Raw genomic sequence first — 27907 nt, forward strand, 5'->3', positions numbered from 1 at the left:
CAAAGGTAAAATTAATCGTCATGAATTTTGAGCATATAAATTACATCATCAATACATGTAGAAATAAGTGTCACATCACTTACCTACCTATCTACCCATTTGGCTGGCCAGTTAAAAAAACGTTAAAACACTTAGTTACTGCAGTTAGGCTTTGTAGGGCGGTACACTCGAACCAAAAATCAAAACACCCAGAACTGTAAGAGTGAATAACCTTATTGGGGCTAAGATGGATAAGGCAAAGGAAATAAAGGCAAAATGTATTATGACCTCTTTGAATCTCGCACCCCACTCATAACCCATTACAAAAAAACTAAAATTAACAATAAAACTAATAAAAAACTAAACTAAAAGTAAGCATTTAAAAAAATAAAAAATAAACTAAAACTAGCAAACTCACTCTAAAAACTAATTAAAACTAACTGAATTTGAGAACACAAAATTCAACTAAATTTAAAATTAAAACTAAAACTAATGAAAAATCCAAAACTATTGTAACCTTGTTTTGAAGATAACCTGCCTCTTGACATTGGACTCATGGACAGTACATCTGGCTCCAAGCACCAGCAGTAACACCATGTGAGTGCTCCCTGCTGCAGGAATAGTGGTATACAAAAAGTTGGTATAATGTGTTAATTATTGAACTTTAGGTGTGGCTTCTGTTACGGGTCCCAGTGTTGGTACCACAGCAACAAAGTACAAAACTGTAGAATACATATCACACACACATATCTTCAGCAGCAATTAACACACAGAGAGCAGACTGGATCTATATTCAAGTTCAGAATAAAATACTCAATACACATTTCTCTCTGTGTCTATTTCAGTCCATAACTGCAACTTATATACACTGCCTGGCCACCACCAGCCACCACTAAGTCATCGCCGGGATTTAATTAAGTAAAGTACAGTTTTTGTTTTCTCCAGTTCATTGACTTTCCAACTCATACAAAAGGTCAGACTCTGGATTTAATCTGTTGGTCTGGTTTCGATCTTCCTCCTCCATCCACTTCTCTGTACCCTCCACCCGCCTCACCACTAAGGGAAGCAGAGCCTCCCCAACTCTGGAATTCAATCCCACCGGACATCCGTAACACTTACGCCGGGATTCCACTGGATGCGTAACGACTCCGAAAGGGGTCCGTCCGCAATGGCTGCATATCTACGCAGTCTGTCAAAACCCACCGGATCCGTCTGTGTCGGAGCTGTTGCGGACAGCAGAGTCCCGAGGACGCACGAGATCTCGCGAATTCACGCCTAATCAATTGATATAACTGGAAGATAATCAACATCTCCTCGTTAATGACTGGAGACAAATCCAGCGACTCCGTCTTAACGAGCGCTAACGAGGTCGGCCGGCTTGTTAACAAGAGCCTCTCGTTAACAAGCCTTAGTGATCTCTGTTTGTTTACAACAAGCACCGGAGTGAGTGGTGTCAGTGGGGTGAAAAGACGAGTGAAAACCTCTAACCTGTTGATTTCAGGTCTTCAAGTTATGAAATACGATCCGCCGTGAACCCGAGGTACTTTATTTTGAAAATATACCGGATGTTTTATTTTGTGTCTGTGCAGGACTTCCTGTCCCGAACGATCTGTTCTGTGCTGAATTTATGCGCCGTGCTCCGTCGTCCGACAAAAATAGAAGCTCTGCGCAAGTGTTGCGAGGGCTGTCGGATGGCCATGCTTTGTCGGACTCATTACGCAGCGGATCTGCAGTCGGTGCAATCTCACACATTGATTATAATGGGTGCGTAACGGATCCGACGACGGATCTGCAGCCGTTACGCATCCAGTGGAATCCAGGGGCGACTCTTTCCCATTATTCAAATCCAGACTCAAAACTCATCTGTTCCAATTAGCTTTCTCTGCTTGATTGCACTTCACTTTTTTTTCCTTTGTTTTATTATTTTCTGAAACCACACCACACTTTCTTGTTTAGTTTTATTTCTTGTGTCTTGTTTTCATTCTGTTGTTTAAACTATTGTACAGTGTTCTTGAGTGTTAGAAAGGCGCAGGTTGCAAAGTATTTGCCAGTTTAGTCAAATATAAAAATTATAAAGTTGATGCCCTATACATTATTATTGTTCATACATTGTTCATGTTCATAGTTACTTTAAAGGTGCACCCCAATTTGAACAGAACCTAAACTCGAATGACCCTGAACTAAAGGTTACAGCCCCTTTAACACAAATGGAGCGACACCTACGAGCTAGTTCGTGCAGGCAACTCAAGCTGCTCTGCTCAGTACACATGACATGCCTCACTCCTCATACATCCTCTACTAAAACACCCGCTGTCTATTTAAGCTGGGAAATCCCCCAGCTCTCCCTCTGCCTGTCAATGCTGCTGTTGTCCTGTGTCTGTGTTGCTGTCTGCTCTCTCAGCCCCACCACCACCCCAGCCTCCACCTGCAAACTTCGACTGGGGGAGAATATACATATTGCACAAAACATTGCAACAACAAATATGAGTTGTCTGACTGAATCGGGCTTATTTTGACCAAACCGTTTCAAGAAAAACTGTTTCTAAATTATCTTATTATCTCTTATTTTATCACTGCACTTCAAATGGCATTAGTCACAAAACTAAATTCAGTTGTTCCCTAATTGTTGCTTTTTTGGATCCTACAATGATCTATAATGATTATAATGCCAAAACAGACACATAAAAATACACTAAAGAAGGCTATATCAAATCCCACTATTTGTATGTCACTCAGTGAAAGCATTAAAGAAGAAAGTCGTACCTCCTTTCCAGACAGAGGTCTTGATCGAAGCTCCTTCTCCTCTGGATTGAGAGTTTGAATATGTGTGGCGCATTAATAGAGCCAGGGGAAAGTACAGAAACGAGAAGAGGAACCTGGAAGTTCCTCATATACATTTAGTTCCTCAGGCAAGATGACAATGGATTGCTCCGTCATCATAAACCTTTTTTTCAAAACAAATATGATTATGTTGATGTCCTCAGTTGTCTGCAGAGAGCAGTCCAGACAAGGTTTCTCATCACTACTGTAGTCTGTATTTAAGACACTCCAATTAGAGCCAAAAGCTTGAGGGAATTTTCATGAGAGAACTAGACATCTCTGGGTTTTGTCGTTTTACTTTTCTTTTTTTAAATATTGCAAAAAGTAGGTTGTGGAGATATCACTCTAGGCAGCACCAAAGTGAGTGAGCTACAGGAGGGCTGGAATGTTTATTGCAGTTGTTAATGGATTTTGATGAAACAAATAACAACAAACAAGACCACTACTACAGAAAAACACGATTCAGTGATCTGGCAAATGCAGTAAATTGCATGAATGTGTAATTTATAATTAATTCAGAAAGAAGAACAGAAACAACAAGAGGAACCCGGAAGTTCCTCATATTGTTAGATGCTCAGGTGAGAAGACTTTTCATCATAAACTTTTTAAAAACCAAATATGATGCCCCCAAATATAAGAAAAAAAACCTCAAATCCCACTGACCTAGTTAAAGAAGTTCAAACTGAGATGATCACTGAAACCACAGTTAAATAAGCTAGAAAGGTGCAGAGCTCCGCTGAGGCCAAGCCTTATCTCACAATTATACCAAATGTGGAAAAACAATAAAAATTTGTGCATCTGTCAGGTTCAACAGGTTCTTCATTGACCAATGCTACAAACTCCAACAAAGTCTCAGGAAAATCAGACCAGTAGTTTTTCTGTTTGCTGACAAACAGACAAAACAAACAAAATAAATAAACTCTTGATGCCCTCTTGGAAGCTGTTCAGACCTGGTATTAACCCGAGACCATTACTGAGATCATGACTCCAAACAGTGAAAAAACTACAAATCTGCAAAAAAAAAAAAATAATAATAATTATAATGCTTTTGAGTCTTACTACTCACAATTATACTCAATAGAAATCGTCACAACTACTGAAATCCATAACTTTTTTGATAATTGAAAGATGCCTCCACTTAGAAAAATTCACAAGATAGTATCTGTGATACTAATTTCTGTGAAATTACTTCAGTACAAGTAAAAGTCCTGCATTCAAAACTTACTGAAATAAAAGTACAAAGTATCAGCATTAAAATGTAATTAAAGTATCAAAAGTAAAAGTACTCATTATGCAGAATGGACCCACTCAGATTGTTTTTATATATTGCAAATATATTATTACACTACTTGTGTTGATGCATTTATGTAACCAGTGTTTTAATTTTTTGGGCTCATTTCAACAACTTAATATATCATTATGAGGTTTAAAAAAATTAAATGTCTCATCACTTTAAATTGATCATTTTTTCATGTAAAATCTTGACCTAAAATGTAACTAGAGCTGGCAGCTGAATGTAGTGGAGAAAAAAGTACAATATTTGCCTCTAAATATAGTGAAGTAGAAGTATAAAGTTTAAAATTGGAAAAACTCAAGTAAAGTACAAGTACCTCAAAATAGTACTTAAGTACAATACTTGAGTAAATGTACTTAGTTACATTCCACCACTGGATTCCTCTTGACCCTTATTACAAGTCGGACCAAGAGATAAGGGAAGCAACACAACACAGATGTACTCAGGCAAAGCAAGACATTTATTGTTTAACAGCAACATCAAATCACAAAGAGGAAACCTTCTACATGCCCAACAACTAAAACACAAAGGAGGCAGAGAACAATAGGAGAGGGCGGCAGGTGGCGCCAAATCATAAAACAAACAAAATCAGAACCTCTTTCTACCTCAGTGTTACCCACCACTAACTATCAAAGAAAACAATGAACAAAAAGACTCTGGCTGGCTACTCTAAACTTACCTAACAAAACAGAAATACAGCAAAGCAGCCACCAATAAACTAGTGTGAACTAACACAGTAAATAACCTCAGTCTGATGTGAATGTAAAGTCCAGTTCCCCAAAAAAACACAAATCAAGTGCCTCATATCTAGCTTACATCTAGATTATATCAATCATAACTTAGTTATCGTCACAATAACTATTCAATACAACATCAAAACCAGAGGCCCTCTAGGCCATTCAAAAACAAAAGGGCGGAGCCAGGGAGAGACTGCAGCCTGCGGTAGGTGGTCCAGAGGCGTTTCCCAGCCGGGATTCCCTCTGGCGGACAGACTTCCCTAAGTATATCTCACCTATGAAAGAGGAAACTCCCAAACCTCCAGTATATCATTGGGCAGCCCAACTCTCTACTGGCTCCTGCTGGTTCTCACTAGAGACACCAAAGTCCTGGATGAACATTGAAAGAAACAGCACATCTCATGTTTCACTCCATTCGTATCTGTACTCAGCTAAATTACATGAACTAAAGAAATCCTTTTGATAAAAGTATGATACGAGGAACATAAACATACAGGTGAAACACCAGTTTTAATCCCAGTTTAATTCTGATCTGGGGTAACAGCAACTTCACACCCAGTAAGAGAGAAATGGGCTGATAAAGGCCTTTGTAAATTTGCAGATCTTTTCGATAATGGATCGATCATGTGTTAGAAAAATTGCATGAGTAAACCTTCAAAATTGAATTATCTGACACCAACAGGAAAATACCTCACCAATTATTTCTGCGCAGTCTTTGATGGGGAAATGATGAGCTGGAGTCGTCCGAGTTCTCAGTTTAACATAGTTTTATTACAATACGTCAAGAAATGTGAATTACAGAGCTCTGGGATTCACTTTAGGAATCAGTTTAACTGTCCCTGATACACACAGACAGGTTTCAGGTCATGAAGTCTGAAAACCTCGTCTCTACTCCTGCAAAAAACCCCAGTTTTACACTAACATCGTTTAATTATATCATGAAGGTAGATTTCTTCCAGGAAGTCCAGCCTTCCCCCTCCGCTGATTTGCCAGTCTTCTTTCACACCATCACACATCAGGCCACCTGGGCAAAACAATCACTGCTTCCCAGGACAGGACGAGGCCTTGTGGCCTGCTAACAAACTTGTTATGACGAACATACTGCCTTATTATGTTCTACAGAAATATAACAACTATTCTTCAGAGTTCTACATGTTCTTTTAAAGGTTAAAAAATATAAGACAGACAATACTATTTTTGGTGATTATAGAATCTTAATTAGTTTAAGCAAATGGAATATATGTAATTAAAGTAATCATAGTTTTCTACATCAATATTAACACACAAACACAATCAATGTATCAAAATCATATTACCTGATTAATATAAATGCATAGAGGTAGACATTATCAAGGGTTCAGTAAATTACGCATGCATAGTGACCTTGTAATGACTGTTGGGAGAAAAATGTCAAAGAGGAAAAGAGAGGAAGACAGTAACATTTCATTTTCAACAAGTATAATATTCAAATTATTCTAACACATGTCATTGTAGGGGTCACAGCTACTCAACTCAACTACTTCAAGATGGAGGTCGTTCTTTGTCCCCCTCCAAACAAAGACAAACGACCCCCACCCCCACAGGTATCTGGAGATACCTAAAGGCGTCTCATTGGCTGATACCAACAGGAAATACAACTTCCAGGTTGAGACACAAAAGTCTTGTGCAGCCATCCCTTCTCTCTCTTCTCTTCTCGACTCCCCGAGGAACAGCATGCCTGCTGTCCTGGTCTGATCTTCCAGGAGGAAGATCAGACATCTTCCCTCTGTCTCCAGCTCCAAGGGAAGGCTGGTGAGGCCCCAAACCAAGTGGGCCCACCACCACGCTTCTAAGTTTCCTGCCTGTGATCTATACTGGACATAATCACAGAGACCCTCACCAAGCTTCTGGAGCCAACAGCAACCAGCGCTACAACCACCAAAACCCAACCAGGAACCAGATTCTTCTCCAAAAGGATTTCTGCTTTCCCTTTCAACTCTGGACTCTGTGGTATAGTACTGGGCAGTTAGTAAGCAAGAACAAGTTTGTTAAGCTTTAAGACCGCATGGTCTATTGTTCTTCAAGAACAAAGGGCTTCCACCATTTTGATTTAGTTAAATGACCGCCTTTCGGCAGCCATTTTGTTACACATTCTTTCTCACCCACATTTCCACTGTAAATTGTCTTTTAGATGAGTTATTGTGTGTTCTGTTTGCTTTACTTATTTAGAATAAATATGTTTTTGGATTAATATTCTTCTCCCTTTAATGTTGCACATGAATGAGTGATTTGCTAACCTCTGCTATGGAAAGAACTCAAAATGCCTTCAACCGTTACTAAATATTAATAAGGTAATTCGATTATAATTATATTCATAATTAATAATCAATGTTCAAAATTGATAATTTGTTAACTTCAAGAGACTGATTAACTATGATTTGCTATCTTTTCCTATTCCTAAGTGAATAGGTGGTGCCCCAAAACTAACTTTAATTAATTTAAAGTATTAAATATTAATTTAGTCAATTTCTGATAGCAAAATTGACCTAAATTAGCTTTACCTCTAAATATTTTGGTACCCCTGCTGGAGGCAATGTGTATCTGAACCAGATACCCCTACATTATTTTGTAGATTTGAGACAGAAATATACCCATTTTAAACTACTCCAAAATAAGTGGATAATGAGATTACACCGCGTTCCAAATTATTACGCAAATTGTATTTAAGAGTCATAAAGATTACATGTTTTTTTTTTTCAATTAAACTCATGGATGGTATTGTGTCTCAGGGCTCTTTGGATCACTGAAATCAATCTCAGACACCTTTGATAATTAGTTTGCCAGGTAAGCCCAATTAAGGAAAAACTACTTAAGAAGGGCGTTCCACATTATTAAGCAGATGACCATTTCCAAGCAATATGGGAAAGAAAAAGGATCTCTCTGCTGCCAAAAAGCATGAAATAGTTCAATGCCTTGGACAAGGTATGAAAACCTTAGATATTTCACGAAAAGTTAATCGTGATCATCCTACTGTTAAGAGATTTGTGGCTGATTCAGAGCACACACGGGTTTGTGCAGATAAAGGCACAATGAGGAAGGTTTCTGCCAGACAAAAACATCGGATTAAGAGAACGGCTGCTAAAATGCCATTACAAAGTAGCAAACAGATATTTGAAGCTGCTGGTGCCACTGGAGTACCATGAACATCAAGGTGTAGGATCCTCCAGAGGCTTGCAGTTATGCGTTATTCTATCAGTTATTCTATTCGGCCCCCCCTAACCAATGCTCACAAGCAGAAACGGCTGCAGTGGGCCCAGAAATACATGAAGACTAATTGTCAAACAGTCTTGTTCACTGATGAGTGCCGTGCAACCCTGGATGGTCCAGATGGATGGAGTGGTGGATGGTTGGTGGACGGCCACCATGTCCCAACAAGGCTGCGACGTCAGCAAGGAGGTGGCGAGGCATGTTTTGGGCCGAATCATGGGGAGAGAGCTGGTCGGCCCCTTTAGGGTCCCTGAAGGTGTGAAAATGACCTCTGTAAAGTATTTCGAGTTTCTGACTGACCACTTTCTCCCATGGTACAAAAAGATTAACCGTGCTTTCAGTAACAAAATCATCTTCATGCATGACAATGCACCATCTCATGCTGCAAGGAATACCTCTGCATCATTGGCTGCTATGGGCATAAAAAGAGGGAAACTCATGGTGTGGCCCCCATCCTCCCCTGACCTCAACCCTATTGAGAACCTTTGGAGCATCCTCAAGCAAAAGATCTATGAGGGTGGGAGGCAGTTCACATCCTAACAGCAGCTCTGGGAGGCTATTCTGACATCCTGCAAAGAAATTCAAGCAGAAACTCTCCAAACACTCACAAGGTCAATGGATGCAAGAATTGTGAAGCTGCTATCAAATAAGGGCTCCTATGTTAAAATGTAACTTGACCCGTTAAGATTATTTTGATTGAAATAGCTTTTGATTTCAGTAAATATGACCTCCTAATGCTGGAAAATCCAAAAATTAGCATTTTCAGTTCTTAAAAACCTATAAAATGTTATAAAACTCTGTCATGCATAATAATGTGGAACAGTGCATTTTAAGTATATATATATATACTGTTATCATTGGGAGGTTTGTCCAATCACATTACAATTCATTAAACTAACGGTTGATGACTTAAATTATGCTGACTGTCATTTGCATCGACTATTTAGGAAAATCTGAGAAAAAACTCAGTTGCATAATAATTTGGAACACAGTGTATATATATAACCCCAATCATGTTAAATAAATTCTACCCCAGTAACCCGGATGTATGTAGTAAATATGAATGATGGGCACACTATTTAATTTCCTTTGGAAGAGTCCAATTATCCAAGCCTTCTGGACAGAGTTATTGGAGGTCATCTCCCATGTTACAGATGTTAAGTTACTCACATGCCCCAAACTGTGTATTCTTGGTATTTTTCCTGTGGATTGTCTTCTAAGCAAAGTTGATAAGAAAATGACCACCATGGCCAAAAACTGGGCATTTGTTACTAGACCAAGTCCACAAGCCTGGCCTGCAGGACCATCGCACTCTCTATCTAGCCCTTGAAAAACTTTCCTACCTTTGATAAAATATGGGGATATTTTATGGCATTTCTTGAGGGGGAGAAAGTTACAGTTTGTCTTGATTTCTGATGATAACATCATTTTGAGCACTTTTATTTTCTTTTTTTGGACTGTCAAGGATTATATGGGTAGCATTTACTTTGGGCCTTGTTAAAGCACTCAATGCACAGTCCTGTTTTTCTGATTTAGACATTTAAACTAAGATGATGTCTTGCTGTGAATATGCTGTATTGTACTTTACTTGTCTTTTGTCTTTGTTCTTATTGTAATACTCAAATTATATAAAAATTCACTAAACAAACGTTTTTCTTTTTTTTCTCTTTTTTTTAAAAAGCTGTTTTTTTGGCAGTGTAGTCAGATGCCTGTTACTATATATTGCCTTTCTTATGTAACAAACAGTTATAAAAAGTCTCCCTTACAGCCACAGACCTTCAACATACTTTTATATATTAGCTAAAGGCTAACAAATCATCAGCTCTTCTGACTGTCTGCTCCCTGCAGAATAAATTGAACTACCTTTTACACAGTTTGATTCCTCTATGTACTTTACCGACAAATAAAGATGGCTGACAGCTCAGTTTAGAAGATTTATACCAGCTGAAGTATAATTTTCTCTCAGACCACATTAATTACAACATACTGGAAGGGTTAAAATGGAATTTTTGCCCCAAAAACTGTCGACCCTCCATTGAAGGTCACTTTGAATCCAGAATTTAAAATCTAGTTATTTTCCTCATTTTAGGAGATGACCTTAGTGAACAGTTGTGTTGTTAAGATGTTCCCTCATCTATCTGACACAGGGACAAGAAGGGACCCCATGGTGACATGGCATGCGGCACAAAGCCAAACCCAGGGTAGAGTGGTTCTGTAAATCTGCAGAAGAAGGTGTAGTTGTGTGTTAGTAAGTAAGATGGAGTTACTGTGTAGAAGGACAGAGTGCCAGCAGGCCAGTCCAGATACACTGCTTGTCTGGTCGCCTTTCTTGGAGGGACAGCGGCATTCCAGTGGTTAAATACTGTGATTGCTTGTTTGAAAGAGCTATGTGTATGTTTTCCTGTGCCATTGTGCCAAAAATCTCCTTTATGGGTCAGAGCCCAGGACTGGTCATTCAATCCAAACCTGGAGTCTTCAGCACGTCCTCTCCTGCTGATTCCTCGGTAAGCCACTGCTATGCTACAGCGTTCTGCATTATCAACCTCCCAGTAACAGCGACCAGTCAAACCATTTCTACACAGCACCTGTGAGGAGTGCTGAAATCTGTCTTGATGATACCGATAAGGTTGTTCCTTCACAATTTTCACCTGTGTATTGTTGTTAAACAGGAAGAGCTCTCTGTGTGCTGTGTTTGGGTCCAGTGTAAGTTCACAGGCATCTAATAAAGAAAGACAAAGACTCAATAAAGCATTACAACATACTTGTTGTAGTCAGAAATTGTAGATGTTAACATATTAACAGTTTTATCCACAGAATATATACAGTATTTCTTTTTTGTATAGGCTAACGGAAAATTATCAGGCAGACCCCAAATAGGGTTTTTCAGTCTTTTAGTTTTTAGCTGTGCCAGGATTGAATGTGTGCCTGGAGTTGCCTTGGGCTGCCCTAGGAGTAGCTGGAAAACATAGCTGGGATAAAAAAATAAAATGGATGGAGACAAGGAAACTTAATGGGCTTACACAAGGTCTCTTTACTAAAAATTACACTATTTACAAGTTACATCATGACTTTTTATAGAACATAAACTTTAGCTAAAAATCTAGTGTCATTCCTTAGGCAAAACATGTCATGTAAGTATAATCAAATCGAAACTAAATAGGGTGAAAGCAGCTTAGTTCTCAGTAATAAAATAAATACTTACACTTCTGCAGACCGGTTTTTAACCTTTGTACTCCGCCATGGTCCACTCTGCAAGAGTGAACAGCAAGAAAAGTATGTTTTACAGCACTGGTGGACTCAGGGTTCTTATCTGTTCTTGTGTTTTCTTAAATATTTTATTGTATATTCTGTTATTGTGTTGGCCTCCACAATAGTCTCTGACTAAAAATAAGACAACAAGAACTTATTTTCCAACCCAATTATAAAATGTGCTAAATGTTAGCATGGCAACTTGGTCGTTACTTGGATAGAGTTACTTCTATAGTATTCTGTTTATTATAACACTGTACTTTCAAAAGTGACAGTTTGGTAAATAATTTTACTTTGTTCCTGTTATCCCCTAAGCTTTGTCAAGTACTTTTAAATCTAATGTTTTCAAGCTTAAGATCAAGTTTAATGAATATAATTTTTCTATAATAATCCACTTCTCTTATCAAGAAATGAGTGAAAGCACTCAGCCCTCTATGAGACATACTTTAGAGTTTCCAGTCTCCATTGTGGATTCGCCAGTCCAGCAGAGAGGAGTGTCACTCCTAAGTCTCCTGGATGGTTATAGCTCAGGTCCAGCTCTTTCAGATGGGAGGGATTGGAGCTCAGAGCTGAGCCCAGAGAAGCACAGCCTTCCTCTGTGACCTGGCAGCCTGACAGCCTGAATGAACAGGATATTGATGAATAGTAAATCTATGGTTGTTTTGATGATAAAGATTTAAGAGGCAGTAAGAATATTCATGACTGTAGTCATGAGGTCTAACACAGGTGAAGAATCTAAGAATAAAGAAATTGTATGTGTGAGTGCCTTAAAATCTGTTCTAACCTGAGGGTTTCCAGTCTACATTGAGGACTCTCAAGTCCGGCAGAAACAAACTTCACTCCTGAATCCAGCAGGTCGTTGTTATTCAGGTCCAGCTCTTTCAAACGAGAAGTCTGGGACCAGAGAGCTGGGACCAGAGCTTCACAGCTTCTCTCTGACAGCCCACACTCTCCCAGCCTGGATAAAGATCAATAATGACAAAGACTCTTTTGTTGGTTTGATAACACAAACTCCTGCATGGACAATAAATCTACAGTTACGTTTCACTCTACTGACCTGAGAGCTTCCAGGTTACAGCCTGGACTCTCCAGTCCAGTAGAAAGAAACTTGACTCCGGAATCCTGAAGGTGGTTTTTACTCAAGTCCAGCACTCTCAAGCTGGAGGTCTGGGAGGTGAGAACTGAGGCTAGAGTTTCACAGCTGTCTTCTGACAGGGTACAGGCACTTAGCCTGAGGAAGAATTAAAGAATTAAATAGAAAACATAAAAATAAATTACTTTATAGGGGTGCAACGGTTTACATATCATGGTTTGGATTGTAACACCATTTTGAGTCATGGATTGGATCATTGTATTGGCAAAGAAAAAGGGGGACACAAACATGACTTCAAAAACTTTTTTTCATTTAAGGGGGAAGGTGTTACTAAGTTTATCTGGAAAATAAACTATAGAAAAAAATGTTTGGATCAGATTAAACTACGACAACTCGCCAATAGGCCTACAATTTAATTTTGCATGTGGTACTGGTGTAAAAAACTCAGTCTTTTGAGGATTTAAGGATGTAACCATGATTCAAAGAATTGAGAAAAATCTCTGCATGTTAAGGGGCAAGGCCAAAACCCAACGTTGGATGCCTGCGACCAACGATCCTTCAAACCGCTCTGCATGAAAAAATGCCATGATTATACAATATAAGGATGTTACTACATGGGCTCGGGAACATTTCAGAAAACCATTTTCAGTAAAGACAGTTCATCAATGCATTCACAAATATTAGTTCAAACTCTAAGATGCAAAGAAAAAGTCATGATATGGCATCTTCTTTACATCTCAACAACATTCAAAAATGACACCAACTTCTCTGGGTCAGAGTGTTTGAGAGTCCGCATTTCAAATTGTTTTAGGAAATCATGGATGTCGTGTCCTCCAGTTTTAAGAGAAAAAGGACCATCCAGATTGTTACAGACACAATGTTCAAAAGCCAGCTTTTGTGATGGTATGGGGCGGTGTTAGTGCCCATGGCATCATGGGTAACTTGATCATCTGTGAAGCCAACATAGACACATACAGGTTTTGGAGCAAGTTATGCTGCCATCCAGACAATTCTATTCCATTCTATTCTATTCCAGGGACATACCTGCTTATATCAGCGAAACGATGCAGAGACACAGTCTGCATGTGCTACAACAGCACGGCTTTGAAGGAAAAGAGTGCAGCTACTAAACTGGCCTGTCTGCAGTCCAGACCTGTCTCCAAGTGAAAATGTGTGGCGTGTTATGAAGCGCAAAATACAAAAATGGAGACCCTGAACTGTTGAGCAACTGAATTTGTATATCAAGTAAGAATGAGAAAGAATTTCACTCTCAAACTTCAGCAGTTGGTGTCCTCAGTTCCTAAACACCTACTGAATGTAGCTGAAAGAAAAAGCTGCCAAGCATGCTCCTGTCCCAACTTTACAGAAAGATGTTGCAGGAATTAAATTCAGAATGACTGTATATTTACAATAAACAATAAAGTTTGTCGTTAAAACATTATATATATTATATTCGTACAGTTTTAAATTAAATATATGCAAAAAAAGATTATCTCACTCTGTTTAATTTATACTATAGACGTTTATAAACCATCCCATCTTTATTGTAATCAGGGTTGTATACCATGTGTAATACGACAAAAATTTTTAGAAACACTGTCTATTCTTTTCAACCTGTTTTCTTATATAACCAAATTGTCAGATGTGATCAGGTTCATTCTTATGTGACAAGGTCAGCTAATGGTGGTCAGATGATGTTACCATGTCCAAAATCAAATGCCTTAAAGAGAACAGTTATTTATCGTGCTATCAGTTATTGGAATAATTGCCCACTGAATATACGTGAACTCAATAGTAAAGTATCTTTTAATTATTGCTTGAGAATGCACTATTTAAATTTGTGAGTAGTGAATTAACATATTTACTGTATGAAAGTGAGAATTAATGTAAGAGATATGAATGTAATAACATATTCGGAATGATTTCTGATGACGTGTATAATAATGTCTACAATGTTTAATTGTTAAGTGATTTTTGTTTTGTCTTGTGGACCCCAGGAAGACTAGCTCGTCCCACTTTTGGTGACAGCTAGTGGGGATCTTTTTAACAATAAACAATAATACCCTTGCAGGATTCTGTAGGTGTTCAGGGGCTCTATGGAGTGGGACAAGGGAAGGTTGATGATTCAATAACAGATGTCAGGATACTGCAGGTCTGCATTGTTGTCTGTTTTGTGTGTTTCAAGAATCCAGGGGTAAATTTGGAAATATAGCATTTAATGTCGTTTGACAAGTATGCATTGCACTCTGACAGCTTGAAATCAACACTGGCACCATTCATTTTGCTCGCAGTTTTCTTGCCAAAATGGCAGCGTAAACAAAACAAGTATTATGACATCCGTAGCTCTATTGTCATCTACAGGTAAAGCTGATAAACTTCAGTACCAGGATCTGGTACACGAGGCTCCATGTAATTGAAAAAATACAGAAACCAGCTGACCTCAGTGTTTCCAGTTTACAGTGTGGATGTTCCAGGCCAGCACTGAATACCAGCACCCCTGAATCCTGCAAGTTGTTCATACTCAGGTCCAGCTGTCTCAGACTAGAGGACTGTGAGCTGAGGGAGAAGGCCACAGCATCACAGCCTCTCCACGTCAGCCCACAGTCAACCAAGCTAAAAGAAAATAATGATAAAGAAAAACATCAACTTTAAAAATGTCTTTTAAACCAAACATTGTGACATAATGTATCTGTGTCAGTAAAAAAGAGTTTCAGCTTGAGCTAAGTTACTTTAAAAAAGACAGGCTTCAAGCTCATTTGTGTGCGGTGGATCATAAAGCTCACTGACCTGAGAGTTTTAAGTCTACAGTGTGGACTCTGCAACCCCACAGCGAGATGCTCCATTCCTTCATCCAACAAGCTGTTGTAAGTCAGGTCCAGCTCTCTGAGACTGGACGACTGGTAACTGAGAACTGAAGACAGATCTTCACAATGCTTGGATTCCAGACCACAGCAACACAGCCTGAAGAAGCATACATTATGAAGATGAACAAATATAGACAACCTTACATCTTTATTATTATGAGGTTTAACAAGATCATATTGTGATAAAGACAGCATCACTTGTCCCCTCTATCATTCTCATCACAGGGGTGCTATTAAATGAAAATTATTGTATATTTCAAACTGCCATATTTCCCAAAAAATATGGTCATTGTCACTCATGCTAATTAAACAGTAAGAAAACCTTAGGCATCCCATTAAAAGCTGTTTTATCTGAGGGATTTAAATATGCAATGGTAGGTGAAAGTTTACCCAGATAATGATCTCATACATTTGGCAATAATGGTTAAACCAGGCTACTTTGTGTCTTTTTCTGGTCATTTTGAAACAATAATAAATAATTGTTTCACTGTGATGTCACCCTGAGTTTGCCATTTTGGTTGGTTTGTTTTTTGCAACCAGCGCATGTGCAAAATGAATTGGGAGCCAGAATGATGCTTTGTATGAAGCAAGCTAGTTTGGTTATTATGGTTTAAGATAGTATTAAGCTCCCAAACTGAAAGCACACTGTGAAAGGGTTAAAGTTCTAAGATAAAAACACACTTGATGGTAATGCTTTACTAAGTGACATCATTGAAGGTGATTTAAAACTAGCGATTGAGACCAAAAACTCATCTGAGAATGTTTAATGAGTTAATACATTAAGTGAGAATAAAGCTGCCTTTTTGTCTTGGCTGACCACAAGTTAGGGCGCAACACAGGTGTACATCCTCATATGAAGCATAGCCCCTAAAGTATCAGCTTTTCAACGTATTTAAACAGCTAAGCTAACATCCGACTGCTAACATTTTGCCATGTATTATGTGTTGCTCCCTACTGCCCATCAGAGAGAATACAGATTAAGGCACTGTTGAATTTACTTAAATGTTCAGGCCCATGTGGTTGCTGAATGTGTAAAAAGAATTCATATTTGGAAAACTGTTGGAGGCTCGCACTGGTTTCCCAAGTGTTGCATGAGGTGGCAAGTTGAAAGTTAGCATTACCCACAAAGACACAATGACAACATTTATGAGAAAAATGCCATCAGTGGTAGCATGCAACTTTAAAAATACATTCATTATTAAAAGAAGGAATTATATTGCTTCAGCAGTTGCAATGGCAGACCATGGTTATTAAAGGAATCAAGATGTGATGTTAAGTGAAAAAATCTTAGAACAAAGAAAGCAGACCTGAGAGTCTCCAGTTTACATTGTGGATACTTCAGGCAAACTGTGAGCTCCTGGTGTCCACGCACCAGCTTATTGTTGTAACTCAGGTCCAGCTCTCTCACATTACAGGTCAGGGAACCAAGACCTGAGGCCAAAGCTTTGCAGCTTTTCTTAGAAAGCTTACAGCCACTCAACCTAATAGCCAAAAGGAATGAGAAACAACATTAAAATATAACTTTTACAGTTTTGAATATGTATGGTATAAGTTGTGCACCCACATGCATAGATTGGAGGCTTGAAGAACAGGCAGCAACCTCAGAAGGCCTTCCTCTGAAGAAGAGTATTTCTTTAGGTCAAACACATCCAACAAGCTCTGTGATGACAATAAGATGAAGACCAGAGCTGACCACTGAGCAGGAGACAGATTGTTAGGGAACAGACTTCCTGAAATCAGGTACTGTTGGATCTCCTCCACTAGCAAATGATCATTCAGCTCATTCAGACAGTGAAACAGGTTGATGTTTCTCTCTGCATTGGGTTTTTCCCTGATCTTCTTCTTGATGTACTGGGCTGTGTCCTGACTGCTCTGTAAGCTACCTCCTGTTCGCTTCAATAAGACTTGAAGAAGTGCTTGATTGGTCTGCAGTGAGAGGCCAACAAGGAAACGCAGGAATAAGTCCAGGCGTCCATTCGGACTCTGTAAAGCCTTTTCCACTGCACTATGGAAGAGGTGTTTGACTTCAGATTGCTCTGACTGTTGGGAAGATGATTCTTCTTCTGACATTAGGTTGACACCAGAGTTGATGAATGACACAATGACATGAACAGCAGCCAGAAACTCTTGGAAGCTTGAATGGACAAAACAGAAAGGTTTGTCCTGGTCCTGCCCATGGTCTTCTTTAAAGATCTGCATGAACACGCCTGAGTAGACAGAAGCAGCTCTGATATCAATGCCACACTCTCTGAGATCTGCTTCATAGAAGATGAGGTTGCCTTTCTGCAGCTGCTCAAAAGCCAGTTTTCCCAGAGAAACAATCATCTTGCTGGTCTCTGTGTTCCAGAGTGAATCTGTTTCTTCATTCACCACTTTGAACTGATCTAATAGAAAATGGATATAAAGCTCAGTTAAGGTACTGGGTGGCTCTCCTCTGTCATTGGTTTTCAACACATCCTCCAGAACTGTTGCAGTGACCCAACAGAGGTATGGAATGTGGCACATGATGTGGAGGCTTCGTGATGTCTTGATGTGGGTGATGATTCTGCTGGCCAGCGCCTTATTCCTGAATCTCTTCCTGAAGTACTCGTCCTTCCTTGGATCAGTGAATCCCCCCACCTCTGTCACCATGTGAATGTACTCTGGAGGGATTTGACCAGCTGCCCCAGGTCTTGTGGTTATCCAGAGAGAGGAAGAAGGGAACAGTTTCCCCATGATGAGGTTTGTCAGCAGCACGTCCACTGAAGCTGAGTCAGTGACATCAGTCAGGATCTCATTGTTGTGAAAGTCCAAAGGAAGTTGACACTCATTTAGACCATCAAGGACAAACACAATCTGGAGTTTATCAAAGCAGCTTATTCCCTTGGTATCAGCAAAGAAGTGATGAAGAAGTTGCACCCAGCTGTACTTTTTCTCCTTGAGTGAATTCAACTCTCGGAAAGTGAATGGAAATATGAACTGTGCATTGCTGTCGATTTTCTCTTCAGCCCAATCTAGGGCAAGCTTCCGTGTCAAGGTGGTCTTCCCTATCCCTGCTACTCCTTTTGTCAATAATGTTCTAACTGATCCATCTTGACCCGCTGAGGTTTCGAAGAAGTTAATAAGCTGTTCAGAATTAACTGTGTTGCCGGATGCTGTTGCATTTTGTCCAAATGTCTTTTCAGACCTTTCCTCTGTGATGAGGAGCTCAGTGTAGATCTCATTCATCAACATCTGCCTTCCAGATTTTGTGTCTTGCTCAAACAAATGCTTAAACTTTTTCTGCAGGTTGGATTTGAGTTTACGCTGGGAATCAGTGAGAGCCTCTGAATTGATACACAAGAGAGACATGAATTAGAAGCTATCGTCAGTTGAGATATACAAACATCTTCTAGATAAATAAACACATATTTCTATCTCCATGTTGCCTGTACCACCTATTGATGTTGGGTGGAGTAGCATCCTGACTAATTTTTTTAAGACTCATTTGTATGTCTTATGATCTTCATACAACAAATGTAATCCTTTAACTCTGAATCAGGAGATTTCTTTGGCCGATTTGGGCAATGGAAACTGTAAACAAAACTATATCATAATACACTATGTTGACCATTGATGTTTATAAAGTGATTTTGTTCGCAAAGTGCTTATTTACATATCCAGCAGTTATGAAACAACTCTCTTCTACCATGTAATGTATTTATTGAGTGTCCCTCAACTTACCTTTGGATGTTGCGTTGATGTTTAATAAACGCTGCGCCAAGTCATTCTTTTTGAACAACTTCAAAACCTTAATGGTCACCTCTACTGCATTTTTGTCATAGGCCTCCATGATCTCATCCACAGTGTCCAGCCTGTCTGCATTCACCAACTGGCTCTTTGGGATCGCTGGAAAGCCTTCCAAGACATCAGCCTGCTGCAGGAACCATTTGAACTCCTTAAACTCTTCATTTGCCAAATCCTTTAATGTTGCCAGCAGATCAATAGATGTTGCCATGGTTTCTTCTTGCTGAAACACCATTAAACTTTTTAACAATTAATGATAAGAGTTCATTCATTAACACTGTTGATACGCAGACGTAGTTAATGTAAAATTAAACACACAGTTTATCATGGGATCTCGCGGTCTCCCGTATGGTCAGGATTATCGCGTGTTCTCGCTATCTCGTGTGTATACGGCTGGCTCGCTACGCTGCCGTTACGCGCCCGGTGGGAACTGACGCCGGGAACTGACGCCGGGCAGAGGACGGAGCAAACCCGCGGCGGAGCCGTTCCGCGCCCGGTGGAAATGTGGGAGAGCGCACGCACGGACCGTATAGGCGTGTTTCGACTACCACCGGGAAACTCTCATGCCACACCCTCTCAAATGTCCGCTCACTCTGCGTGTCTCCACAACAAGTTAGCCCCCAGAGCGATTTAGAGACTCTGGAGGTGACGTATGATTTTCGCCGTTGTTAACTGTGCACAGCAAATTATCATAAACAAAGCAGCATGGCTAATTATTATGCACAGTGTCTCCGCTGATCATAAACATAGTGATTGTGAATTAACGGTACGTTAACTGCGCACAGAGTGTCCGGTGCTTGTTGTAAACAAACAGATCGCTGTTTCTCCTGCAGCAGCAGCACATACACACTGTACTGCTACAGAGCTAACTGCCGCTAACGGCGGCTCTTCTTAACGAGCCGGCCTCCGGCTCGTTAGCGGGTTGTTAAAAAGAGAGTAAGAAGGAGTCGCTGGATTTGTCTCCAGTCACTTTCTTGAGGAATAGTAATGACGTGGGTCTAAAGCACGCTCGCCGATGAGCCGCCTTCTTCTTCTCCGGCAGGCTATACACTATCCACCGTAATGCCGCCCTCCCCGGTCATACCCAGATCTAACTAACTAAGGGTTTTTGGTGGGGTTTTTTTTTTTTTAACATGATTAAAAAAATAAAAAAAAACACCAAAAAAAATCCTGAGCCGGAGGTCTTCAAGCCCTGCACACACAAACACATGCGAGTAAGCACGCACACTCCTCACACATGCATACACATGATTCAAACACACGCACGCACGCACACACACACACACACACACACAGTAACTTTATGTGATTTTAATTACACACACACACACACACACATTTTGAGGTTAAAGGGCATAGTTATAAATCTCTGAAGAATCTCATCATAGTGTATACACACCGGCAGTAGCCCCCGTGGCCCTTTCAAAATTTCCCCAGAGGAAATTTTCTAGTTTTCCATATTGTATCTCATTAGGCCACAGAGACACAGAAGACTACAACTATTTGAGCATCTATTATTTGTCATGCTATAGATAACACTTTTTAACAAAAGATTTCAATTTCTGATGAAACTGCAATGGGAAGTGGATGTCGAATAGCTGACGCTGCCATTCTGGAAGGAATGTGTCAGAAAAAGTTGAAATAGTAATAGTTTGAAAAGTGCAACTGGGTGGAATTAACATGAATTTAAGGACCAGTTGAATATGACCAATAATGTATAGTGGAAATATTTGCATGTTAATTGTAGAGTTGATGAAACTCTACTGCAATGGTGTCTTAAAAGGGTAAGATAAAGTTGAAGTAGTAGGAAAAGTGCTGAATCATGGTTGAGTAAAACTGATATACTGATAAAACACAATACTATTATGTGGAGACAGAGGTCCCAAAAACAGCTGAAGAGCAATGTACCAGAAACAGAGACACTAAAGGAAATGTAAGTGGTTGTCTAAAAGTGCTGAGTCATGGATGAGGAGAACTTGTGATAAACCACAATGAAATATGTGTTAGGAAACCGTATTCCAAAAATGTGGCCCAAAAAAAGACATTCTTTTTTTAGTAATTTAAATAATATGTTAATTTCTCAGTTGACCTACTTTACTATGAGGAAACAAATTATATTTTTAGAAATAATTATCCTGTCATGGTATATTTCAATGCTGGCCTACAGTAACATACATTTTAACAAACAAATCGTCCAGTAAAAATCTATGTTTTCAATGAATGAATACCACCACCTACCTACCACCTGTAGGCTTGAGTGTTGTCTCTGAAGAATTTGTATCATGCACCTTTATGGTGGATGGCTGCTGTAGTCAGCTTGGAATGAAAGCAGAGTGGATTAAACGTCAAAAGCATCAAAACAACCAACATAAAACATCTGAAGTATTCAAATTTAAATCAGTGTCTGATATTAATGATCAATCTATTACACAATGATTGTAACCACATTATCTACTGTATTTAAAACCTGATTTACATATGTTTCAAGAAATAAACCCACAGTAGATGTTAAATTAGTTAATCAATATACTACTAACATTAAAATGTTGTGTACAGTACCTTGTCATGTTGAAGATAACCTGCCTCTTGACATTGGACTCTTACAATACCTCTGGCTCCAAGCACCAGCAGTAACACCATGTGAGGGCTCTCTTCTGCAGTCACACAGAGATTTATTCCAATGGGGTATATTTAATGTAAACATCAGGTAGATTATCTAAAATGTAAAGCTCGTAAACATTACATAACACTTGAGAAATTACTCCTTCACAATTTTCCTTCCGACTTCTATTGGTATCCTCACAGTAACAAAAAGGACACTTTTTTTTGTTATGAAATCACAAATGTAATGTGTAAATTACTGAGCTTTAGGTGAAGCTATAACACATTATGGGTCCCAATGTTGGTACCAAAGCAACAAAGTGCAGAGCTGTAAAATACATATTATACACACATATCTTCAGCAGCAATTAATGCACAGAGCGCGTGGCCCGCCATGCAAATTGCATCTATATTCAAGTTCACAAAAAATACTCATACAAATAGTACAAGCAATACAAATTTGTCTGTGTCTATCTCAGTGCAGTTTATATACACGGCTTGGCCTAAGAAAAGTCAACACCTAGATTTAACTGAGCAAATAGATAAGATCCCTGCATTTGATAGTAACTGCAGTGATTTATTTAGTTTCAGCTGGAAACAAGTTATTTAATCCTCACTGATGCAGTGAGTAGTTTCTCATTTCTTAAATGAGTGTATAACTGCCAGTGGTGTAAAAAGTATTCAGTTCCCTTACTTATGTAAAAGTACTAATACCTCACTGTGAAATTACTCCACTACAAGTAAAAGTCCTGCACTCAAAACTTACTGAAGTAAAACTACAAAAATATCAGCATCAAAATGTCTTGTGTTTATGAATAATGTATTTTCATTGATTGATAGATTGATTGTATCCTCTCATTATATTCAAAATAACTGAATTGTCCAGATTTACAATATGTACATTCATCACTCTAGGGAACCATTTAATGCAACTGATATTGTTGAAATAACAATTAGGGGAAAACAATGTAATTCTACACATTGTTGATGGCAAGTCGATAAAAACCTGTTAATCTGATAAAAGACACAAATTATTTCTAATAAAACAAACTATGTATCTGTGTGTGTGTGTTTCTTTGCCTTAACAGTTTGCCCTCTCTCTTACTCTCTCCCTAGCTCTTATTATTTTTGTGAAACAAGTAATTCCCCTCAGTAAAAAGCCTACAAAATCAAATGATGAGATGACTTACTGTGCACATACGATATTATACCCCATATACTGTATGAATAAGTCTATCATTATTATCCTCTTTGGAATGTAATGATGGGTAGCTATATCTAATTTTTTCTTTTTTTTTCCTCTCAGTTCTCTTAATTGCATGCTCATTTCCCTCACTTGCGTCTTTTCCTTGCGTCTTAGTTCCACCCACCGGGGATGCATGGAGAGACAAAGGAAACAAAGCGAGAAGAGAGGAAAAGTTTTAGGACACATGAGGAGTCCTTTCCTCCAAAGCGTCATGTGAAGCTAAGTCTGTTTCTAATGATGGCAGCAGCGGATCACAGCTGGATCAGCTGTCAGTCGGCTTTAACATCGGTTTGTGTCTGCACAGATAGGCCTACAGAACTGCAGTAATAATAGTGTAACGTGTTGGGAGAGAGCGTAGGGAGTGTTTCCCAGAATGCTTTTTTAGCATTGTGTTTTACATGTAAATAAGGGTTTGGAAGCAATCTAACTGTTAGATTGACATGTTAGATTTGTTACACAGGTTACTTTAATGTCTAGTTATTTATGTTCACTGTTATTTATTGTTGTTTTAGGGATGAGTCAGAGAGCACCATAAGTGAACTGTTACATTTTGTGACACCCTGCCTCTTTAGCTTGAGACTGCGGTCGTGTGAGCCGTCATTCGCTTCTCCGTAGTCAAGCCAGCCGTCCCTATATAATGTAGTGCGCCCGTATTGTGACATTTACGGTAAATTCACTGAAGCTGCTCCAAGCGAGCTGACATGAAGTATAAACACTTTATTGTCATTCTTTATCACCTTTTTTCAGGATAAAACTCTTACCAGCAGAGAGGAGATGAAGTATTAACGTTACATCAACAGTTAAATGTACAGTAAAATATTATATTATATTTTTTTTAAATCATAAAAACTAAACTGTCTGTTTCCAGTCACAAATTTCACTGCAGGTTCATTCTATGGCACCTAAGGTATATTATCACAAAATCACAGGACATTTCACTGTGGAAATTCATAATAAAATGCACTTCAATATTTACTGTACATTAAAAATATTATATTAAAAATTTATGAAAATTAAACTGTCTGTTTCCAGTCACTAATTTCACTGCAGGTTCATTCTACAGGACTGCAGGTATATCCTCACACATGTACAGGACTTTTCACTGTGGAAATTCATAATAAAATGCATTTGAATATTTACTGTACATTAAAAATATTACATTAAAAATGTATTAAAATTAAACTGTCTGTTTCCAGTCACTAATTTCACTGCAGGTTCATTTTATGGTACCTAAGGTATATTATCACAAAATGACAGCACTTTTCACTGTGGAAATTCATAATAAAATGCACTTCAATATTTACTATACATTAAAATATTACATTGTATTTTTAAAAATTCATAAAAAATTAAAATCTGTTTCCAGTCACTAATTTCACTGCAGGTTCATTCTACAGAACTGCAGGTATATCCTCACACATTTAAAGGAATTTTCACTATAAATTCATAATAAAATGCATAATCAATATTTACTGTACATTAAAAATATTACATTAAAATGTTATTAAAATTAAACTATCTGTTTCCAGCCACTAATTTCACTGCAGATTCATTCTACAGGACTGCAGGTATATCCTCACACATTTACAGGAATTTCCACTGTGGAAATTCATATTAAAATGCATTTGAATATTTACTGTACAGTAAAATATTATATTGTACTTTTAAAAATTAATTAAAATTAAACTGTCTGTTTCCAGTCACTAATTTCACTGCAGGTTCATTCTACAGGACTGCAGGTATATCCTCACACATTTACAGGAATTTTCACTGTAGAAATTCATAATAAAATGCATTTGAATATTTACTGTACATTAAAAATTTTACATTAAAAATTAATTAAAAAATAACTGTCTGTTTCCAGTCACTAATTTCACTGCAGGTTCATTCTACAGGACTTCAGGTATATCTTCACACATTTACAGGACATTTCACTGTGGAAATTCATAATAAAATGCATTTAAATATTTACTGTACATTAAAAATATTACATTAAAATTAAACTATCAGTTTCCAGTCACTAATTTCACTGCAGATTCATAATATTTTAATGTACAGTAAATATTCAAATGCATTTTATTATGAATTTCCACAGTGAAAAGTCCTGTAAATGTGTGAGGATATACCTGCAGTCCTGTAGAATGAACCTGCAGTGAAATTAGTGACTGGAAACAGACAGTTTTTTAAAAATTAATTTTTAATGTAAATTTTTAAAAATATAATGTAATATTTTACTGTACAGTAAATATTGAAGTGCTTTTTATTATGAATTTCCACAGTGAAAAGTCCTGTAATTTTGTGATAATATACCTTAGGTGCCATAGAATGAACCTGCAGTGAAATTAGTGACTGGAAACAGACAGTTTAATTTTTATGATTTAAAAAAAATATAATGTAATATTTTACTGTACATGTAACTGTTGATGTAACGTTAATACTTCATCTCCTCTCTGCTGGTAAGAGTCTTATACTGAAAAAAAGGTGATAAAGAATGACAATAAAGTGTTTATACTTCATGTCAGCTCGCTTGGAGCAGTTTCAGTGAATTTACCGTAAATGTCACAGTACGGGCGCACTACATTATATAGGGACGGCTGGCTTGACTACGGAGAAGCGAATGACGGCTCACTTGACCGCAGTAGCTTGAGAGTGTGTGTGCAAAGTCTGCTATAAAGTTATGTAAGAATTCAGAGTTCATCTCTCTGTGTCTTGCTTCTTAACCATAGCTCGCCACATCGTATCAATTGTGTAGTTATCAAATATTTCATGTTTAACATAACAACTTAGGTTACATAATGGCATATTTTCCCAAAGTAATAGTTGTAGTTTTACCAGCTGGGATGGATTATTGTGAGGATGGATTTTTTTTCGAGCCATAGCCCACAGCGCATAGGGGCGTTGCATTTCAAAATCCTTCTCAGCAGAGGACGCATAATTATAAAAAAATATATCATCCACTGTGCTCAATAACTAACTCACCATGTCTCAAAACAAGTTCAAGGTAGAATTTAATTGAGTCCTGTAAACGAGCCATAGACTATTCTTGCCTCTCGTTTAGTTTCGTTATCACGTAATAACGTAATAACGTGATTCTATCATGATATATAGTGAATATATCATATCTTGAAATAATAATTACGTGATACCATAGCCATTTTTTTCAGTGTGGCAGCAATACGCTTCCGTATTACACGTGTGAGCCAAAATAACACAAAGTTAAAAACAATTGACGACCTGTCTGCAAGACCATACGCGGGCCAAATTCAACCTTAACATCGGCAATGTGTGTCTTGTGTCAAATGTGTCAAACATGATTTTAGGCTTCAATAAGTTGTTATTGGTCATTTTCATGAAGTACTCACCTGTAAAATACAGATAATGTTCAGCAGTAGATAGATCCGGAGCGTGTGTCGAGAAATCCAGGAAGTCTTCTATGAAGCGCGCGAGCAGGCTTTTTTTTATTTTTTTTATGTAATGAACTTTATTAAGAAAAGTTGTACATACAAACAATTGTATATAGAACAGCAGACAGGTGTTCCAAAATATATGTATCATCAGAGAAAAATAAATAATAGATAAATCATAGTAAATTAAGGTTATTATTACAGTTTTTCACAACCGCTATGACCCGTTGTTCAATACTTTTAACGCTTTTTCAAAACTCTACACACAGTTACCACAACATCAGCCTGTGTGGGAGATACAATTAACACAATTCTTCTTCTTTTGACACAAAATACACACATTTTACACGTTTAAAATTAGTTTTAACTCCTTTTACACACAAGCTCAATCAAGACCAAAACAGTAGATGTTAACTGGTGAATTTTCAATTGCTTTCACACAGTTTGTCAAAACAGAAAACCTCATGTTCAAAACTAATGGATAGAAGATTACATTGATCACAGCTTCTGCTCCTTTTTCTTTTTGTGTATTTGACAATACAGTAAATGAATGACAGCTGATTTTTTCCCCTCTTTACTCTACTGTAAGTCATTTTCAGTTGCAATACAGTAAAGTGTTTACTGCAAATCCTGTCGTTTACTGTATTCTTCTTTATACTGTAAACATTCTGCAAAGCTGCTCTGACACGGCTCGTTCACTTTTTGTACTGAGTGTTGTACAAAAGAAAGGAACAAAATTCATGGCCAACAAATGAAAAATGAAGAACATCATCACAAACATTATCTGGAGTCTTGGGCTATTTTGTCTATTTTTGAATCCTTTTCATGTCTTTTCATGTCTTTGTAAGTCATTTTGTGTCTTTTTAGTCATTTTGTGTCTTTTTTAGTCCTTTGGTCCAACATAAAATGTGATTTTGAATCTTTTTTTTTTCTTTCAAAACACTATCATGCTCAATAAAGAATTTTACAGTAAATGTTGCAAATGTGAACAAAGGTGTCAAATCTAACATATACGTAAGAGGGTTCCATCCAGTTCTATCATTTTACAGTTTTTCACAACCGCTATGACCCGTTGTTCAATACTTTTACCGCTTTTTCAAAACTCTTCACACAGTTACCACAACATCAGCCTGTGTGGGCGATACAATTAACACAATTCTTCTTCTTTTGACACAAAATACACACATTTTACACATTTAAAATTAGTTTTAACTCCTCTTACACACAAGCTCAATCAAGACCAAAACAGTAGATGTTAACTGGTGAATTTTCAATTGCTTTCACACAGTTTGTCAAAACAGAAAACCTCATGTTCAAAACTAATGAATTGAAGATTACATTGATCACAGCTTCTGCTCCTTTTTCTTTTTGTCTATTTGGCAATACAGTAATAAATGACAGCTGATTTTTTTTTACCTCTTTACTCTACTGTAAGTCATTTTAATTTGCAATACAGTAAAGTGTTTACTGCAAATCCTGTCATTCACTATCTTCTTCTTTCATACGTAAACATTCTGCAAAGCTGCTCTGACATGGCTCGTTCAGTTTCTGTACTGAGTGTTGTACAAAAAAGGACCAAAATTCATGGCCAACAAATGAAAAATGAAGA

General features: G+C 38.0%; 1 protein-coding gene across 2 annotated transcripts; it reads right to left on the reverse strand.

Annotated features, from left to right (window-relative positions):
- Positions 1–5579: 5579 nt before the first annotated feature.
- On the reverse strand, positions 5580–26310 carry LOC131983311 (NACHT, LRR and PYD domains-containing protein 12-like). Of its 2 annotated transcripts, none has more exons than XM_059348022.1 (13): positions 26257–26310; positions 21607–21701; positions 21286–21363; positions 18985–19266; positions 16847–18587; positions 16590–16763; positions 15206–15379; positions 14858–15031; positions 12383–12556; positions 12110–12283; positions 11771–11944; positions 11279–11325; positions 5580–10795 (listed from the first exon to the last, which is right to left on the reverse strand). In XM_059348022.1, the coding sequence occupies exons 3-13, from the start codon at positions 21329–21331 to the stop codon at positions 10194–10196; spliced, it is 3762 nt and encodes a 1253-aa protein (XP_059204005.1). In that variant the 5' UTR covers positions 21332–21363; positions 21607–21701; positions 26257–26310; the 3' UTR covers positions 5580–10193. The 2 variants fall into 2 exon arrangements, with proteins under 2 accessions (XP_059204005.1, XP_059204006.1); XM_059348023.1 differs by having other exon boundaries at positions 18985–19270.
- Between the last annotated feature and the right edge of the window lie 1597 nt (positions 26311–27907).

This window comes from Centropristis striata, chromosome 13 (genome assembly GCF_030273125.1).
Source record: "Centropristis striata isolate RG_2023a ecotype Rhode Island chromosome 13, C.striata_1.0, whole genome shotgun sequence".
Taxonomy (NCBI): domain Eukaryota; kingdom Metazoa; phylum Chordata; class Actinopteri; order Perciformes; family Serranidae; genus Centropristis; species Centropristis striata.